The sequence below is a fragment of the Astyanax mexicanus genome, chromosome 1, assembly GCF_023375975.1.
Source record: "Astyanax mexicanus isolate ESR-SI-001 chromosome 1, AstMex3_surface, whole genome shotgun sequence".
Classification (NCBI taxonomy): domain Eukaryota; kingdom Metazoa; phylum Chordata; class Actinopteri; order Characiformes; family Acestrorhamphidae; genus Astyanax; species Astyanax mexicanus.
In genome coordinates, this window is record NC_064408.1 from 33,463,908 (window position 1) to 33,485,493 (window position 21,586).

Consider the following 21,586-nt stretch of genomic DNA (forward strand, 5'->3'; position numbering starts at 1 on the left):
TTTTCAATCAGTAGGATGACAAACAGGTGTAAGTGGGCACTCTGTTGTATTTAAAGAACAGGGATCTTTCAAAGTGTGCTCCTTACAACACGTTTATTGAAGTGTGTCATGGCACAAACGAAGGAGAGTTGATGTTCATCAGTCTAAAAAAGGTTCCAAAACCATCTCTAGAGTTGGGTTTGCTCTCAAAAAAGAACATAGCTCCCTGTCTGGAGATTTCTAAGGATAACATGGATAAGCCACAAGCCTACTGGAAAATGTTTTTGGATTAATAGATTTGGGTCACACCAGAGACTGACAGAAAAGGTTCACATACTTTTCCCCTCACTAATATATAATATTGGATTTTTTTTTCTTAATAAAGAAATAAGCAATTATAATACTTGTCTCATTTGTTTAATTGGATTTTCTTTATCTACTTACATGGACATGTTTGTAAATCTGATACAAATTTAGATCAAATGTATGCATATTTTATGCGAAATACAGAAACTTCAGAGGGTATCACAAACATTAATGCACCACTGTACATGCAATGCAAAACGCTGCAGAAAATTACTGTGATGTATTCATAGTAACATTTACTATACAGTAATTATACTGTTACACAACAGTTCTGACACAGTAATGATACTTTACAGTAATTGTGAATCCACCCTGTAGTTCATATGTTGTAGATGTCACATGCTATGCACATCTACTTTAATAAGTATATTTAATATTAATAATTATAAAGAGGTATGTTTTGTGTTTTTTTATTGCATACGTAATTATTTAAATAATGTGCACATTTGGGATCAGTTAAGACTTGTAACTGTGACTAGGTGAGGCACAGATCTTCATTCTTTATGTCTGGTGTCCTCTGCTGGCCAAAACATAACTTAACACCAGCATGCAGTGCATAACTGAAAACACAGACTAGATATATTCTTATTTTGTTTTATTTTGTTTAAGCAAATCAGTTAAAAAATAAACACTTCATTGCTTTATTTCTTTTCTTTTCAAGCGTAATCACACAAAAAACAACAAAAAAAACAAGCAAACAACTTTTATTAATTCTTTGGTTTACTAAAGTGTACAGTCCTTCTGATAATACTCAAGTATGTAAGTTTGTAAATGTTGTTCAAAAATATAAAAAATGTGTTTTTTGCTATGCAAATGTTCTTTATGGTGCAACATAACATCTCTGTAGAGTAGCTGGTAATTGTGAATGTTTATACTGCTATTGTTGGATATTTATTGTTGTGATGGATTTTTATTAGGTAGACTTTTTGGCCTTGATGGTGACAGAGCTGTCCGTGACCAAGGTGCCGAAGAATTCCACCATGAACTGGTTTTTCAGTTTATGAGTGAAGGAAATGTATCGCACACCGGGTCCATAGCCGGAGAACACATGGGAAACCTGCAGACATAAGCACATGTTATGGTTTAATATAGTTATGAAATGTTATTGGTTCCAGTGATAAATAATAAAAAATAAATTTCTTTCAGTTTAGTACTAAACTCTTTCTATACATGTTAGTAGCAGATTTAAAATATATTTATATATGAACACAGTTTTCATTTTTTTTTATAAAATGTGGAAAATACTTGAATTAATAGTCTTATCATCTGTTTTTGTGCGTGTTTGGAGTGTGTGATTTCACACACTACAAGCTAACAGACCGTTTGATGAATCCAACAGGCTTACAGTGTAAACATATGTCATTTTTCAGCATAAAACATTTACAGCACTTTGATTAGATGATTTTATTGCTTCATTGCTTGTCACCACGTTCTCTGCAGGTGTGCGGACACACACACACACACACACAACACAATTGTGCACATCTGTGTGTCTTTACCTGTTTCCAATTGTGTGAGTAGTTCTCCAGGTCCTCTGTGGGGCTGCAGGTGTGTTCTTTAATGACCGTCTGTCCATCAGCCCCCAGAAGCTTCACGCAAAGTTCATAGATAGAAGCATGAAGCTGACTCTCCTCATACCTACACACAAACATACACACACAAACAAGTACAATGCACAATTATAAGTTGCATGCAAAAATGTAAAAATAATATTCTTTAAGAATTTTATGTAAAAAAAGTAACATATGACACTGTGGACAGTCCCCTGAGGTAACAATTCATGATCAATTTACATGCTGCAATCCTATCCCATGACTTTTGCCATTATTATATATAAATCTACAAATATAAATACATAAATAAATCACTAAACTTTGTTGGTAATGATATGATGGTCACTGTGGACTTTACAGTACAGTAACACGAGTCATTGGCTAATAACTGTGTGACTTCACAGCAAACAGGAAATCTTGTTTAATCACACCAACCTTGTCTCAACTAACTTCCCCCACAATTGATTGCAAACTCTTTTTGAGCAATATTTTCACCATTTACAGCTTAAACTAACTGCAGTCAGGATCTGAAACCAGAGCTCAGGCAAGGCAATGAAAATGCCAAAGTGTCTCAACTAACTGACCAACTTACCCACGGCAGGATTACTGCATTTTTGTTTAGTCAATAACAACTGTGATAGCAGTTAAAGAGATGTTGGTAAAAATAAATGCAACCACTTCTTTAGGGAAAGATGGTAAATTCCTTTCTTGAGTTGTTTAAATAAAGGACAATGTAGCAGATGAATACAAACAGTAATATGGACACAGACAAATCACAGAAAAATATTATTAAGCTAACAACTATACCAAATCAACAGAGAGCAAAAAAAGATAGATTCACATAAAAATATGGTTGAACATTTGAACATTTTGAATAGGAAACCCAAAGTTGTAAAGTAGTTTTCTTGTTAGTTGTAAAATCTGCCATTAACATACTTTTTCTTATTTATGTCATAATTTACAAGACATAAATGTGGCATAAGTGGTATTCTTAGATTAAGTAGTTTGTGGAAGTCAGTGTTACTTTGAGACATTCTCAAAACATGTACATTAAATGTCCCAGGTGCTGAATATTACAGATGATACACATAATATCTCTTATCAGCGTCACAAAGGATATCTCTTATCAGCGTCACATAAGCCCTAATATCATTTTATGAAGAATCTGATGAGCCATGTTTTTAATAGTTTGCAAAAATTGAACCAAATGGGAGGAAAGCTCTCGTTCCTGGAGTTGATGAACTATCAATGGTTTAATACAGTAGTCTACCAAAGTATTGTATTTAAACAGTACTTTTCCCTCAATATTATCACAGGCCTTCAAAGGATGAATATTTGCTATCAGAAAAAAAACATTAAACAAGGAATAACCTCTAAGTCAATCTAAGTCTGTGTAAAAAAGATTTTATTTCAAGTCATTATGGAGAATTTCTTAAGTGAAAAACAGTGAAAGTGGTCATGTGCACATTTGCAAATAAATATTAATTATCAACTTTAAATGTATAATTATTTCTGTATTTCTACATTACACTCTGTTTAGTTTAAACCTAAACTTATAAACTAAACATTTTATGAACTAAAAGTTATGATTTAGATAATTAAACACCTGATTAAATTCTCATATCAACAAATATTTCTAACTTACCAGTCCTCAATGGCTATATCTGGTTGGTACTTGTCCAGTAGCTCATCCCACAGTCCCTCAGCCTTCAGGTCGATACGCTGCTTCATAGAAAACCATCTGTGGAAGAAGGAGAAGACCACATCAGGGTATAAAAAGACACAATAATGGAATTATCATATTGACTGGTTCTAATCTAATTTTTTTGACCAATATTTAAAACTGATATATGAGAATTTATCTAATGAACCACAGAGCAGCAGAATTTTTTAGATTTATTTTTAGATAAATCATTTTATCATTTAGATGATTCTGGCCTTTTTATTGTCTTGCATTTGTAATGCTGCAGAAATAAACGTTATAATGGACATTGACCCTAAATATTAAATAGTTATTTTCACATCAGTAATCAACAACAAAATTTTAGGACACCTGTTTTATTATACATTAAACATACTAGACAATAGTAATTTAAACAGTTGGCTAATAGAATAATACAAATAAACCAGTTAAAAATTACGTGATCCTTTTACTAATTAAACAAAGTGTTTTTATTTCAGTATTAATTATCATCTCATCTTATTTCATTGTGTGGCTGTTTAATCTATATTGTTATTGTTAGAATTTTCAGCATTTAGATTCTTGGAGCTAACTAGCAGACAGCCCTAGTTCTGCTATTCTACTAATCCAGAACATTCATCTGAAAACAAGAAAAGACAACATTCTTTTTAACCACTCCAACCACACACCCCACCAGTGTTTGGATTGTGTGTTAATGCCTTAACAGAGAAGCAGGCACATACAGGTCATGCAGCTTAAAGCATGGCAAATGGACTGGTAAGCTCACTTGAATTAACATATGTTTGTCTCAGTGATCAAATAAATATAAATAGAACATTTTTAAATGTAAAAATAAAAACAGACAAATATAAAAACACAAAAATATACTAAAACAAGGTGCTAAACACAATCTTTTCATATTACGTCTCTTTTGCTTGTGAATTTAAGCAAGCTTTTTTGTTACTATACCTTTACGACTGACATAAGCAAATCAATGGCCTGTGTTGGATATTTAGTTGTGTGTCATTCAAAAATAAGTCTAGGCTAAAGCACTCCTTATAACTTTAGCATGGATGGGCAGAGCTAAGCTAATGTAGGCTGAATGGGTAGAGATATGGATATGGTTTTGTAAAAAACACAAAAACAATCAATATGAAACAGGGTGCTTTTATCTGGTTAGTATTGTTTGGACTGGTGAGGAATAATTTAAAAAGACAACTATCATTACTGGTATTTGTTTGTTTGATTTTTAAATTGTTCCCAGCTCACTGCTGTGCATTACCTGAACTGTGGCATATGGCAGACCACCACACCTGGTGGAATACCACTGGTGTCATACGGCAAAACCTCTGAACTGGTGCTCCAACCTGTAAAATCACCTAAAACAGAAAGAGGCAATGCAGTCTTATAAAGGATATAAAAAAATATGTTAAATTAGATAAGCCTGAAGAATTAGATTGTATATACTGACAAACTAATGATGGCTTATTCATATTTTTGTAGTGCATAAATGTACATAGTATCTGTTATTGCCCTTTTTAAAAAATGTAATGCCATGTATAGAATATAGTCTTCAGTTGTTCTGTTTACCTGTGGGTTCAAACTGAGGTGGCTGGTTGGGATCTGGAGGAATTCCTGTGACCTCCCGCTCTGGTGGAGGTGTGCTGTGAGACACACCTAGAGTTAACCAAACAGATACACAAATACAGACTCAGTGAACAATTGTTGAGGTTTCGCTGACTAAGAGAAACACCCAGTTATAATAACCTTGTTGCATAATCACTACACTCTTTCTCCAGAGAACAGACAAAATGCTGATTGGTCAAGACATTTCTATAGCTTTGCCTTAATTTTGCCACAAAGCACACACATTTGCTTAATTTGGTGAACATGACTAAATGTATTAATGACATGAATTACATTGTTATAACCTTTAAATGTTAAATAAACATTTAAATAAAAACATATTTTAAGCTTATTTATTTGTAATTACTTTGATTAAAAGCTAAAATAAATTACTTAAGTAAATATTTTTTCACCTGACTAGCTACATATATTACTTTGCCCCATCAGTTGATGAATCAAAAATCAGAACACAGTGTTATAAACATGAATTACATTGTTATAAACTAAAATGCAAAATAAACTTTTAAACTAAAAAATAAGCTTATTTGTTTGTAATGACTGTGACTAAAGCTAAAATTAAAAATTAAACTTAAACACTAATATTTTAAACATGACATGATGAATATTGCTTAATATGTCAAGCGACTAACAGCTAACAAAGTAAAAAGAAAAAGGTATATTCTAATTTTAAATTAAGCTGAACTGAATTGTATTATAGATATCTAGCTAGTGTTAGCTATCATAAAATACGCAGAAGTAAACTAACTGGGCTTCTGTTTTTCATCATATTGGAACCAGAGCTGCCAGGTTTGCGGTTTTCCTGCCAAATTGAGCTTTGAAAATGTTAAAAAAAAAAGAGAAGAGAGAGGAGGGGCAAGAACAGAAAAGAGGAAAAAAAATGCATTTTTGCTTATTATGTTACTTTTAAATGTTCCTGACTGGAATATAAAACTGCTATAAAATAACTAATAAAACACTAATGTTACAATATTATTAATGACAATAATTCCCCCTAAAACCAAAATACTAAGTCGTGCACTCATAGTTGTTTTGCCATTTGCTTCAAACGTGTGACACGCATATATTTTGGGCTAGTTTAAGCTTCTGAAGGGCGGGTTTTAAACTGAGTTTAGGTTGGATATTTTTGTTGGACCTGGCAACCCTGTACGGAACTGCTCTGACAACTCAAGAGCTAACTGTTAGCTTGCTGTTTTACCTTTGCTATTGGCTGGACTGGTTATTTTAACCTAAAAAAACATCATGCTTTTCTTTAATTATTCTGAATCCGAATCTGAATATAAACTTAATTAGCTACTATAATTAGATACATTAACTACAGATAAATAGCTAGTGTGAGATTAATGCTATTAGCCTGCTTCGTTCCGTTCCATCTTAAATGGTGTATCAGTCTCTGGTTACATTGCGGGTGTTGAGACTGACTAGGCGTCGTAAGGCAACAGCTGCTCTGTTTTAAGGTGGAACGAAAAAATCTTTAGAGAAATGTAGGTAAAATGATTCAGCTGTATTAAAACTGAAGCTACGTATTCGACTCTCAGCTTAAAGACCCTACTATTTTTTATTGATTAAACTCAGAAGAGTAAAGGCAGTGTTTACTGTAGCGAGTTTAACAAACCTAAAGCCCGGTTTTTAACCTAACTAATAGTTAGACTGACACTGACCGTGCGGCGCTGGGTTCTTCAGTAAGTTCCTCTCCAGCGGTTTCTTCTCGTACACGGTTCTCCAGTCCACGCTGTCTGGCAGGGGGACCCCGTTCGCCCCCAGCTGCCAGAGCTGGTCACACTTCTGCTTCCATTCATCCGCCATCGGAGCTCCTTCCCTGCGCTCAGCTCAGCTCAGCCTGGCAGAAGCAGGAAGAGGGAAGACCGAGAGGACAGCTTTATTATTAAACCCTGCCCCACCTCTCTGGAGACACTCCGTGTTTCTCAACAGCTTCCTCACACTGAGATAAGCAGATCAAACAAACTGAACTTAAAGAATTCACCCAGTCAGAAAAAAACAGCTACACCTACTATAAAAGATAATTCAGGCCTATCTCTAAACTTTCATACTTCATACTGTCGTACTACCAAAATATTAGATTCAAGATTCAAGATTTTTATTGTTACATCATAGAGTACAGATGTACATGTGAGTGAAAAACTTGGGTGCAGATTCCCACCAATGTACAGAGAACAATATTTACAAGAAGAAAAAGAAAATATAATATAAAATAAGATATACAGATACCTTTACAGTATAAACAATATACACAGTACACTCAAAAACAATACACATAATAACTTACACTATAAACAAATAATGCACTGAGATATGTTATGTAAGTCTGAATAAGTAAATATATGATGCTATGTAGATATGCAGATATCTAGAGTGTGTGTGTGGAAGTGAGGAAATAGTCCAGTAGGTGACAGAATAACTATGAGTAAGTGCAGGTAAGGAATGAGTTGAGTGGGAAGTACAGGGGGCAGAATGCTGTATAATATGCATGGGAGAGTCTGATAGATGCGGTGTAAAGTGCACCACTGCACTGTAAACCCTGTAATAAGTTAGGTCTACTCAAATCATTTGAGGTAATTTGTTGCCTCAAATAAATTAGGTTTTCAAAACTCATTTTTTTAGTCATTTATATCACTGTGTGGAGTTGAACAAATGTTCATCTTTAAGTTCAACAGACAAACAACAAGTACTTTACACTCAAAATGTGGTGTACCTGAAACTTAACTTTTTTTAGTTAAAGTAACTATTTGCACAACCCTTACTTACCTTACTTACAACCCTTACTCTTACTTGTTTAAGAGTATAACAATGATTATATTAATTTCTTTTCACTCGACATATGCATTTTTTAGTTGTTTTTTATAGCCAAAAATTCTAAATGGGCACCACAAAAAAAATGTTGTGGCCACTACAAAAAAATTAACAGTGACATCAAAGTTAATTATTACTGTTTTCTCAAAAAGAGTGAACAATATTGAGAGCACAACCAGCACAGAGTTAGCAGTTTAGAAAATGATGCCTGTTTTTACAGCCAACAACACAGAGGCCAGGCAGTTTATCATAATAAATGATCTACAATTTTACCTAAGGTAGCCCAGGGGATGACTACACAATGGATGGTGAGAATTAGAAAATGGATGACACACCCAGGAATCAAATAGTTTGTACCAGAAGCCAATGGAAAAGAAGCTGCCAATGGCAACAGACTAAACTAAGTTATTTTAAGTTAGTTTAACTCAAAGATCTCCGTTTGAAGTTCAGCAATGTTTAGAAAAATTCCATTTTTATGTATAACAGATTTGATTCATTTGAGTTAAAACACCTTTTGGGTTTACAGTGTGAATAAACATTTAATTAAAAATAATTACGAAAACCCTACTGCAACAAAGTGAACATTACATTTTATCATTGCATACAATATGATATGGTAAACAACTAATTGAGATTTTCTGTAAGCAGAAAATCTGCTCGCTCGTAAACCCATACAACACCCATTGCCCCTCCAAACCTACTCTACCTTTACCTCATTTTTTTTTTTTTTTGGCTTTTTCAAATTTGAGCTCAGGGTGGAGTCAGCTAAAATTAGGAGGTTTATTTACCCTTTGATGGAAAATGTGATTCACTGTGAATTTTCCTTTTGCTACAAACAGCAAAGAAGTTACCTGAGTTAGGTACCTGATGACCTAAAATAATATAACAAAATTTCAGGGTATATATTGCATACAATATGTCACACCCATTATTCTGACTAAACTTACATAATTCAAACAGTCAGGAAACAAGCTCAGGGGAGGCATGAAAAAAAACAACATGGTCAGCTCAAGCTGGTCAAGATGATAATGACTTCTTTAGACTTTGACCAGCACAGCTTATGTTTGAGTTTGAGTTTGACAACTTAGCTTGTCCACAAGCAGGATCAACTTAAACAAGTAAGACTAGGCTTGACCATGTTGGTCAATTTGTTCTGGGTGGCCAGCATTACCATCAAGAACAAGCTGAGCAACAAGCATAACCATGACCAAAATCAATGCCTTGTCTTTACTATAGTAATTATTTCACTGCAGTTACAATGCTATTACTCTATTAATAATATAGACTATTGTATAAACAGTACCCCACTGAATAAGAACTACTTAAAAGGTAGATAGTTTTCAATGTGGATTGGGACCCCTGTGCCAATTCAAGCCTTCACAAAATCTTAAGTAGAGTGACAACTACATTAGGTACATGAACAGTAGACATAATCTGCCGCAGGGTTTTAGACAATAAGGCCATGTATGTATTACAAAGTACAATGAACTTCTCACTAGAAAACAGCTTCTATTTTCAAAGGAAATAAAAAAAAGGAAAAGAATCATATAGTAATAATGATGTTCATGTAGACTGAAAATTAAGGTTATTGATTAACATGTCAGTGGTTCATTAAGGTTGTGTTCTATTAATATAACCATTGTCTTTTATTTAGAAAAAGTACAGAACAAACTAAAGTGGTTTGTTTTATGTGCTTTTTGTAGCTTATGTAAATTGACTTAGACAGTAACGCCAACAGTGCCCACACCTTTACAACTATAAAGATAACCTGTGTACGAAGTTCAGTCTCTATAGGGCAGACCTATAGACTATAGAGTGTTGCCCAATCAACTGCAGTTTTACTATCACACACAATCTTGATAAGATACATACAGTAAAATAGGCAGTATACTAAGTAATTACACATCTCATATACATTTCATTTAACCATCATAAAGTGGAAAAGTCACAAATAAGTCTGGATGAGGACGCAAGTTTATTTTGCCAGCACAAACAGTGAGGAAGATGGTAAGAGAATCAAAAAAACATGTCTCTGTTAGAGAATTGTATCAAAGAGTAGGATCTTGCAATTACAAAGTCTCCAAGCAGTTTACCCACCAGTACTGGAACATCAACTTTGGTCAGATGAGACCAAAGTAGGGCTTTTTGGCATCACTCACATTAAGTGGGTTTGGTGTAACTCAAAATATATGTACAACAAAAGCAGAAAAGCCAAGAGTTCAAGAGTTGAATAAGAAAATGAACCTAAACATGTGGCCAAATCTAAACAAAACTGGTTCACAAGACACTAAATCAAACTCCACCAATGTTCATCTCAGTCCCCAAATCACTAGTTTTAAACCTGTGGGGTGAGCTGAAGAAGAGCGTGCAGAGCAGAGGAACCAAGACTCTTTTAGAAAGTCAAAGACAATTTAGAGAGATTGTGCAAAGAGCATCACAGAGACTGCAGCTCTCTAACAAGCTGGAGTTGATTTCATCCATTATTTTAAACTACCAAACTGAAATTACATTTCAGTTCCCTCTTTCTTCCTCTCTCTCCCCTCCTCCTCCTCTCTTTCTCCTCCTCCTATCTGTGACACTCTGAACAGCAGTAAAGCAGGAAGTCCCTCCTGCTCAGTTCAGAGTAAATGAAAGTGATCTCAGAGTGCTGCTCTCTCTTAGTCTAGAAGTGCAGGAAAATGGCAGAGGCCAGTATTTCAGTAGATCACGATCAGTTCAGCTGTCCAGTCTGTCTGGATCTGCTGAAGGATCCAGTGACTGTTCCCTGTGGACACAGTTTCTGTATGGTGTGTATTAATGGCTGCTGGGATCAGGAGGATCAAAGGGGGATCTACAGCTGCCCCCAGTGCAGAGAGACCTTCACTCCAAGGCCTGTTCTACGCAGAAACAACATGCTGGCTGAAGTGGTGGAGAAACTGAAGAAGAACACAGAACTCCAAGCTGCTTCTCCTGCTCCCCGTTACGCTGGAGCTGGAGATGTGGAGTGTGATTTCTGCACCGGGAGAAAACTCAGAGCCATCAAGTCCTGTCTGATGTGTCTGGCCTCCTTTTGTGAAGCTCATCTTAAACCTCACTATGAAGTTCCTGCTTGGAAGAAGCACAAGCTGGTTAAAGCGTCCACCCAGCTCCAAGAGAAGATCTGCTCTCAGCATGATGAAGTGATGAAGATCGTACTGATCAGAGATCTATCTGTTATTTATGTACAATGGATAAACACAAGGGTCATGATACAGTTCCTGCTACAACAGAAAGAACTGAGAAACAGGTGAGAAATGTACATTTTTAAATAGTTAATACTAACTGTATTTATAATTTTTAAAGAGCTATTTTTACTATTAAAACTTGCATTTCTGTCGATGAATAGAAGGAAGTGTTTTTAATAGTGTTATGGGTGAGGCAGTGCTCAGTAATCAGGTCAGACCAGTCAGTGAACATGTGACCAGACCACACCCACCTTCCAGTCTCATAGTGCTTTAATAACATGTAACAGCTCTGTAGAACAAGAGTGAATTAGACCTATTTTACTGTCTCTAATATAAAAACTGAAGATCATAATTCACAATTATAATAATATTTACTTGTTGATAGAATCAGCTGAAAGAGATGCAGAAGAAACTCCAGCAGAGAATCCAGGAGAAGCAGAAGAAGCTGCAGGAGCTGAAACAGACTGTAAACACTCTTAAGGTGAGAACTGAGCAGAGATTTGATATTTCAGAACCCAGTCAGGATCTCCTCCAGTCAGACAGTGAGGAGATCAGTGCTGAGACACTGATTCACAGTGTGGACTATCAGTCATCTAAAGTCACAGCAAGAGAGTGAATGATAGTTCGGCTTTAAATGAATTGTTCAGTAAAAATCAGATTTGCACAGATTTCTCCTTTACTTCAAATGTAGCAGATAATCCAAGATATGCTAAGCTCATGTAGCTAACAAGTACATCAAGCTGGTTTACATCCTGTCAGTTAACACTGCATTAACTGCATGACTGAGGACTCCAAACTGAGGTCAGTTGGCTCAAAGTTGGCTGAAAAATATATTGGAATTTGCCCACCAGGAATCCCCTCTCACCCAATGAGAAAACACACATATTCTATAATACATATAAACTATTACTTATGAAGTATTTAGTGTAATGTTCCAAAGCCTGCATGTTTATGCATCCCTGACATTGCTAAATTAACACACACTTCTCAAGAGTTGTTCAGTAATCTGTAATAGACGTGATTATATGGTATCTGATACTGTAATCATACACAATGTTATCATAAATATGAATTAAAGTGGTGCAGCTTAAAACAGGATACAGGTTCATAGATACAGGATCACAAACAGGATCAGAACCACATAATCCATAAGTCTAATAGAAATTAGTAAATAAATCAGTGTGGTTTGTTCACTGTGTGATGACTGGAGCTCTCAGTGTGTGTGTGTAATTGTGTGTGTAATTGTGTGTGTGTATGTGTGTGTGTAACAGCGCTCTGCACAGGCAGCAGTGGAGGACAGTGAGAGGATCTTTACTGAGCTGATCCGCTCCATTGAGAAAAAGCGCTCTGAGGTAACAGAGCTGATCAGAGATCAGGAGAAGGCTGAACTGAGTGGAGCTGAAGAACTCCTGGAGAAACTGCAGCAGGAGATGGCTGATCTAAAGAGGAGACACACTGAGCTGGAGCAGCTTTCACACACAGAGGATCACATCCATTTCCTCCAGGTAACTCTCACTGATCTCCAGAGGAAGCTGCTCCTCATCAAGCTTCTAAAACTCCTCTCAGCAAAAGTTCATGAAGCTCCAATAAATAAAGCTGTCTGGAATCCCAAGTTTCTCTTTAGTCTAATTTGCTCTGAGCTCCTTCATTTCTCTTCTCCACCTTTATCTTCCTCCACTGTGTTTCTTCTCTCTGTAGAGTTTCCAGTCTCTCTGTGTCTCTTCTGGATCTGAGGACTCTCCCAGCATCACTGTCCATCAACATCCCTCATTTGATGGAGTGAGGAAATCTCTCTCTGAGCTGAAAGAGCGACTAGAGGAATTCTGCAGAGAGGAATTCAGGAAAATCCCTCCACATGGTGAGAGCTGCTGTCCTGCTGTCAGACAGAAGAATACAAGTTATTTTATTCAGATCACTGTAGAGAAACAAACCCACTCACATTTCTTTACAGAGCTGCTGATGAGATTCAGGATTCTCTGTGACTAAGGCACACTTTTAGACATTCTGTTTACTATCTAAAAGTATGGAAATTGAACTTAATGTAATAATAAAAAAATAGCATGTTTCCAAGACTTGTGCAAACAGTCTTGTTATATTTTCTAAAACATAAAATTAAGAATATAAAAAACAATGCAGCTGTGAGAATGTTTGTGTGAGAGCACACCTTACACATCCCAGAAACATACATCCTCTTTGGGCAGATTTATTGAGAAGTGAAATGTCCAGCCCCCTGTGCTTTTCCTCCTGCAACCCACTTTAATGCCCACCCAAGAGTCCTCAATTTCACTGCTACATCAACACACAGGTGATGTTCATGCTGTTTATGAGTGGAATATACAAAATGCCTTGTGAGATCATTGACAGAACTCATGTAATAGATACATGTAAATTCTCTGATGACTGGCTCATAAATCCCACATATGAAGACTGGTTGGCTGAGAATCCCCAATAGATAAATACAATGAAATGTGTGAAATCGTCTGAGATCTTCATAAAGGGGGAGGTGGCAGATGTAGATGTAGATGTCGTATGCAGGGATAAAGCACTGTTTGTCACCGCATCCTTTGAAGATTTTGATGACATAATGACATATAAATTCAGAATAATTTAAATTGCATATTTATTGCATAATTTAATTACATAATAAACATCTAAAATGTAAAAAAAATATTATAATTTTTTTGTAGTCTGGAAATTAAGGTCTGAAAAATGTTGAGATTTCAAATGTGTATGAATTCTACATGTCTTGGTGGAATATTTTACCTCAGAACTGCATATATCACTGCATTATAAATAAATGTTGAAAAATATCTTACAGTCAGACATCAGACAGTTTGTAGATTTTCTCTTTAAATCATGATCATTTTAGTTACAGTAAACACTGACTGAGTTAAGAGCGAGAAACAAAAAAGATCAGTAGAAGAAATAATTCTATTCTTTTCTGTTGTGGGTGTGTGTGTGTGTGGGTGGGTGTGTGTGTGTGGGTGTGTGTGTGTGTCTCCACAGCTGCAGCAGTCCAGAATTTACCCTCAGAACCAAAAACCAGAGAAGACTTTCTGCAGTGTAAATATAACACACAAACACACTCACACACACACACACACACGCACACACAAATACACAGGTAAATAAAACACGTTGGTTTGTTTTTTTCTGTTGTCTTTAGATTTCTGTCGGCTGACTCTGGATCCAAACACAGCAAATCGTTCTCTCATTCTGTCTGAGGAGAACAGAATGGTGAGGAGGAGTAATAAAGTCCAGCCATACTCTGATCATCCAGGGAGATTTAATTACATTTTACAGGTATTGTGTAAGGAGAGTGTGTGTGGACGCTGTTACTGGGAGGTTGAGTGGAGTGGAGTGTGTGTGTACATCTCAGTCTCATATAAAGGGATCAGTAGGAAAGGACGGGGTGCTGATAGTTGGTTTGGATTCAACAGTCAGTCCTGGAGTCTGGAGTGTTCTCACTCTCTCACTTTTTACCACAACAACATTCAGACTGTTCTCTCAGCTCCTCCATCCTCCAGAATAGGAGTGTATGTGGATCACAGTGCAGGAACTCTGTCCTTCTACAGCGTCTCTGATACAATGACCCTCCTACACACACTCCACACCACATTCACTCAGCCCCTCTACGCTGGATTCTTTGTTGATTATGGATCATCTGTGAGGTTATGTGATAAAAACTGATCATCTATTAAACTGCAACCACCTAGCAACCACCACAGACACCATAGCAACACATTAGCAACCACCTAGCAACTGCTTAGCAACACCATAGCAACCACCATGGATACCATAGCAACACCTTAGCAACCACCTAGCAACACCTTAGCAATCAACTAGCAACTGCTTACCAACACCAGAACAACCACTATGGATACCATGGCAACACCTTAGTAACCACCTAGCAACTGCTTAGCAACACAAGAGCAACCACCATGGATACCATAGCAACACCTTAGAAAGCACATAGCAACTGCTTAGCAACACCAAAGCAACCACCATGGATGCCATAGCAACATGTTAGTAACCACCTAGCAGCACCGTAGCAACCATATAGCAACTGCTTAGTAACATCGTAGCAACCACCACGGATGCCATAGCAACACCTTAGCAACCACCTAGCAACTGCTTAGTGACATCATAGCAACCATCACAGACACCATAGCAACACATTAGCAACCACCAAGCAACTCTTTACCAACCACCTAGCAATTGCTTGGCAACACCATAGCAACCTCCACGGATACCATACCAACACCTTAGCAACCACTTTGCAACACTTTAGTAACCACCTAGCAACTGCTTAGCAACACCTTAGCAACCACCTAGCAACTGCTTAGCAGCACCATAACAACATGGATACCATAGCAACCACCTAGCAACATCTTAGCAACCACCTAGCAACACCATAGCAACCACCATGGATACCATAACAACATCTTAGCAACCACCTAGCAGCACCTTAGCAACCACTTAGCAACTGCTTGGTAACATCATAGCAACCACCTCGGACACCATGGCAACACCATAGCCACCACCTAGCAACTGCTTAGCAACACCATAGCAACCACCTAGCAACTGCTTAGCAACACCATAGCAACCACCATGGATACCTTAGCAACCAGCTAGCAACATCATTGCAACCACCACAGATACCATAGCAACACCTTAGCAACAACCTAGCAACACCATAGCAACCACCACAGACACCATAGCAAGCACCTAGCAACATCATAGCAATGACCATAGTGAACGGTGGGAGCTATTTTAGCTACGCAACCATCCTGCGTTTCCTTCAGGAAATGCACTTTTCTAGTTAATGATTTTTATAAAGATCATTTCCAGACTGTTTGAAAGTGAACACTGGTGATGGTGGGAGGAGTTAAAGGTGAGAGTAGAGTTAGAGAGTAGAGAGTAGAGGGAGATCTTTTTACTACAGGCTTTGATTTTGTGACATCATCAAAATATTGTAATAAAATATTTACAGAAGCATGCAGATTAATAAAGCATTAGATGAGAATATAGTTATTCTTCTTTTGTGTATATATGTCAGGTTGAGCAGCAGCAGGGAGGACGTGAGGCGGACGTAAACGCAGGTAATAAATTTATTTACAAGTAAACAAACAAACAAAAACTAAACTTAAAACAAGATACATTAAGAGACAGGACTTCTGGAATTGACACGAATAGACTACAAAACAGAAAACAAAGAAACAGCAACCTGACGGCGTGAAACACACACAAGACCAGACAACCACATGCTCAAACCATGGATACCATAGCAACACCTTAGCAACCACCTAGCAATACCATGGCAACACCTTAGTAACCACCTAGCAACTGCTTAGCAACACAAGAGCAACCACCATGGATACCATAGCAACACCTTAGAAAGCACATAGCAACTGCTTAGCAACACCAAAGCAACCACCATGGATGCCATAGCAACATGTTAGTAACCACCTAGCAGCACCTTAGCAACCATATAGCAACTGCTTAGTAACATCGTAGCAACCACCACGGATGCCATAGCAACACCTTAGCAACCACCTAGCAACTGCTTAGTGACATCATAGCAACCATCACAGACACCATAGCAACACATTAGCAACCACCAAGCAACTCTTTACCAACCACCTAGCAATTGCTTGGCAACACCATAGCAACCTCCACGGATACCATACCAACACCTTAGCAACCACTTTGCAACACTTTAGTAACCACCTAGCAACTGCTTAGCAACACCTTAGCAACCACCTAGCAACTGCTTAGCAGCACCATAACAACATGGGTACCATAGCAACCACCTAGCAACATCTTAGCAACCACCTAGCAACACCTTTGCAACACCATAGCAACCACCATGGATACCATAACAACATCTTAGCAACCACCTAGCAGCACCTTAGCAACCACTTAGCAACTGCTTGGTAACATCATAGCAACCACCTTGGACACCATGGCAACACCATAGCCACCACCTAGCAACTGCTTAGCAACCACCATGGATACCTTAGCAACCAGCTAGCAACATCATTGCAACCACCACAGATACCATAGCAACACCTTAGCAACCACCTAGCAACACCATAGCAACCACCACAGACACCATAGCAAGCACCTAGCAACATCATAGCAATGACCATAGTGAACGATGGGAGCTATTTTAGCTACGCAACCATCCTGCGTTTCCTTCAGGAAATGCACTTTTCTAGTTAATGATTTTTATAAAGATCATTTCCAGACTGTTTGAAAGTGAACACTGGTGATGGTGGGAGGAGTTAAAGGTGAGAGTAGAGTTAGAGAGTAGAGAGTAGAGGGAGATCTTTTTACTACAGGCTTTGATTTTGTGACATCATCAAAATATTGTAATAAAATATTTACAGAAGCATGCAGATTAATAAAGCATTAGATGAGAATATAGTTATTCTTCTTTTGTGTATATATGTCAGGTTGAGCAGCAGCAGGGAGGACGTGAGGCGGACGTAAACGCAGGTAATACATTTATTTACAAGTAAACAAACAAACAAAAACTAAACTTAAAACAAGATACATTAAGAGACAGGACTTCTGGAATTGACACGAATAGACTACAAAACAGAAAACAAAGAAACAACAACCTGGCGGCGTGAAACACACACAAGACCAGACAACCACATGCTCAAACACACAGGCTTAAATACACACAAGGGGAATGGGAAACACCTGTGAACACTGATGAAGGGGCGGAGCTACAAATAGAAACAGGTGGGAGCACTAAAGACATGGGCGGAGACAAGGGGAGTGCCATGTGCTCTGAGCATGGCTTTGAATACAAACAAAATGGAAGAACATGGAGGCTGACAGGGACAGGACAAGGACATGACAATATAATAATAACAAAAATAATATAATATAACAAAAGGTAGACCACAACAAACAAACAATAATACAAAAATACCCTTAAATCTTAAAAAAAAAAAAAAGTCACAGATACAAAATAGAATGATTTAAAGAAAACAAAAACACTGTTATCATATTATATTTTTTTACTGGTTAAAAAATGTTTTTTAGCTAACTAAAATAGAATACATCAACAAATAATTAGCTAAAATTAATTACTTGTAACTGTTCTAATGTTATATTAAAGACACTTCATTCAAACGCCTTCTGATTATGGTGTCTGCTTTTGGATCCACCTGCTTTACCACCTTTAAAAATAAAAAAAAAGATTAAAAACGAATAATTATAATATTAAATTACTTTATTTTATATCACACATGAATGAATGGGTCATTTTTGACCAATGTGTTTAAATCTAACTGATATAAAGACTATTTTAGTTCAATGTTACAGTAAAAATAATGATCAATGATAATCAAAAACAAGACATTTAAAAAACACTTGGAATATTCAATCCTAAAATAAATTGATTTTAAAAGACAGAACAAAGGAAAATCCTGAGAAATGAACGCGGGTCATTTTTATCCATGTTGTGCATTATAGGGGCGTTCATATTTTGAGCTTTAAAGGGTTAAAGATCCTCTCCCAGGTCATGGTGTCACAGTCAGTCTCTATATGTTAGTCAGTCTTTAACTCAAACAGTCAATTTAAACAACTTAACTTATAGTAAACAATTATTTTCAGACCAGCACCAGCACTTCAAACCTAAAGATTGATTTACTTATCATAAAATCTCTAAATTTAGAAGCAGTTAAAGTGAATTGAACATTGAATTGAACATTCTATTACACACTGTGTTATAGAGGTAATTACTACCTCACTACCTCACTGGTCTTTTTTTTTTTTGCACACTGCATAAGTTGCACACTGTCTTGTTATTTATTATTCTTTGTCTGTATTGTGTTGTATTGTCTGTCTGCACATTTGTACTGTTGCACTTTTTGTTCTGTCTACACTGTGTTTATGTGCACCATGGTCCCTGGAGGAACGTTGTTTCGTTTCACTGTGTACTCTGTATATAGCTGAAATGACAAAAAAATACTTTCACTGAAAGGTACTTCAATATTGTACGTCAATATAAGGTACAGCCCCAGCGACAAGCTTTGTACTCTTTTTAGTATAAATCTGAACTTATTTTTCTTAGTTTGTAAATAAATTACTACGTAAACTCACTCGAAAAATTACAACCCGAGCCTATTGTTATTCTAAAAAAATATTTCAAAGGAATTCTGCTTGCAGTTCAGCACTTTAAACACCAGGGAGCGCCAATTTAGAAGGAGAAAAAGTATTATTTCCGTGGTTGAATGCCTATTATATTATATTATATTATATTATATACCATTATATCGTATCATATTATAAAGCTAAATTTGTCTGTAGCTTGTAGTCTAACTGGGCATATTTGAACTGACCAAACAAACTCAAGAATAAATCTTAAAAATCTAGATTAACGATGGTAGAGTTATTGACATTAATGCTGTATGAATGTAATTAATGAATTCCTGCAGAATAATGTTCACGGTTAAAAGCAATCTGCTGTCTTCACATCTGTGCATTCTGTATCCAGGCTGTTACTATGTCATACACACACTTACACACAATTTCCTCCAGGCCAGGAATTACAGCACAACACGATATATTTTTCCATGCTATTGATAAAATCCCTGGTACTGTAGATCCGGTGCACGGGATGCTTGTGGTGTCTTTAATCACACCTACACGTATTGTAAAAGGTACTCTGTGGTAAATGTGCTGGTATTTAATATGTAAGGTAATGAAGAGTAACCGTTTATTATACCTTGGGTGTATTGACAAATATCTTTCAATTATGATTACTTAACTTTAGCATCTATAATTACATAATCATTGTGTGAAACCTTGTATTTTATATGCATTTATATAGAAGATTAACCAATACTCACATTGTATTTTATACGCATTTATATTACTCACATTGTATTTTATACGCATTTATATAGAAGATTAACCAATACTCACAATATATATTATTTACACATATAGTTAAACATTGCTTGATCAGGCATGTAACTAACACAGACTCTATTATATGACAAACTAACCCACATGATACATAAGGCATGTAACTAACACGTAGGATCTATTGTATGGCGTACTAACCACGTGTTGTTGACATATTAGCATATAACATATGAAATCTATTGTGTGACTCGTTTAGCTCACGCTTAAGGCATTTTGGTCGCTGCATGACCCTAACTAACGGCCTTCAATCATCGACTGGTGCACTCTGTACGAACTAAATTGATACAAAGGAGACTTCGGGATGAACAGGGCGGCCTTTCTCTCTGTGCGTGTAAAGTCCTTCACCTACCAAAGCGGGAGGAGGACACGCGCACATGGGGAGGGCGGCACTGTCCAATTCCTGAAACAATGTCACACTGTCTGGCTGGACACAGTCAATTCCTGAAACAATGCCACACTGTCCGGCTGGACACAGTCAAGGCCAAACACTAGTGGTCCGGTCAGACATGTGAAACTTGAGCACTAACACGTGAAATTATGCATATTAACATGAGCTAATCATTAGCAACGCCTCATCAGCAGGTTTCACGTCATTTGGGGTATAAACACGGAGTCAGATCAGAGGGGGGTCAGAACTTTTACTATTTGATGGCTGTTAACTGTCTTGTATGTATTGGTTCTCCTGAATTCAGTATTTTGTAATAAAATGCTTGGTTTGCTTTCAACTCCACTCCACCTGTCTGCGACTCTCTCCATCAAAACGAACACGCAGGGGAGTTGTACCCCGGATGGTGGATGGGAGTAACCCATCTTCCATTTTCTTTTTACAATAGTAACCAACATGTGGCCGTTCATCTGGGCAAACTCTGGGGTGTGTCGACTTGCAAATATACATAGAATAACAGTCAAAAGTTTGGACATGTCTCAATTAATGTTTTTCTTTCTTTATTTGTTTGTTAAATTTAATTTATTTTCTACATTGTAGATTAATATTAAAAACATGAAAACTAATGATGCTTCATTGTTTATTCATTAAGTCATATGTATCTTTAGGAGTATTTTATCAAAGCCAAAGTACATCCTTTTGTAATTTAAATTTCAGAATATATATAATATTATTTATTACAGCACATTTCACTGTGTTTTTGGGCATAATAGTGAATAAATACTGCATTTAGCAGTGTTAAATAGATGTTTGTGCTTTGATTGAGAGCACTTCCAGTTTCCGGTCTCTCTGGGTCTCTTCTGGATTTGAGGACTCTTCCAGCGTCAGCAAATTCCTCCTGTGTGCTCGCGAATCGGTCCCTGCTCGAGCTCGGAGCTTTTCACTATAACAAAGCTGCCAAAAGTCTCCAGCCAATCAGACGTGGCAACAGGATTTGACCAATTAAATTCCTAAT

At 36.8% G+C, this 21,586-nt stretch overlaps 1 protein-coding gene and 1 pseudogene across 1 annotated transcript; one reads left to right on the plus strand and one right to left on the minus strand.

Annotated features, from left to right (window-relative positions):
• Nucleotides 1-1,033: 1,033 nt before the first annotated feature.
• Nucleotides 1,034-7,125, minus strand: nccrp1 (P1, F-box associated domain containing). The gene is made up of 6 exons (XM_007260975.4): nt 6,885-7,125; nt 5,170-5,256; nt 4,862-4,958; nt 3,544-3,639; nt 1,845-1,983; nt 1,034-1,402 (listed from the first exon to the last, which is right to left on the minus strand). The coding sequence occupies exons 1-6, from the start codon at nt 7,027-7,029 to the stop codon at nt 1,259-1,261; spliced, it is 708 nt and encodes a 235-aa protein (XP_007261037.3). The 5' UTR covers nt 7,030-7,125; the 3' UTR covers nt 1,034-1,258.
• A 3,500-nt stretch (nt 7,126-10,625) lies between these two features.
• Nucleotides 10,626-20,916, plus strand: LOC103046227 (tripartite motif-containing protein 16-like protein; annotated as a pseudogene).
• The last annotated feature ends 670 nt before the right edge of the window (nt 20,917-21,586 follow it).

What these genes read in the sequence shown, in the direction of transcription:
- nccrp1 (XM_007260975.4), bottom strand. Translation starts at nt 7,029, where the DNA reads ATGGCGGATGAATGGAAGCAGAAGTGTGACCAGCTCTGGCAGCTGGGG. An exon ending in TGCCATATGCCACAGTTCAG is followed by an intron (nt 3,640 to 4,861) that starts GTAATGCACAGC and finishes CTTCTTCCACAG; the next exon opens with ATGGTTTTCTATGAAGCAGC. An exon ending in GATATAGCCATTGAGGACTG is followed by an intron (nt 1,984 to 3,543) that starts GTAAGTTAGAAA and finishes GTTTGTGTGTAG; the next exon opens with GTATGAGGAGAGTCAGCTTC.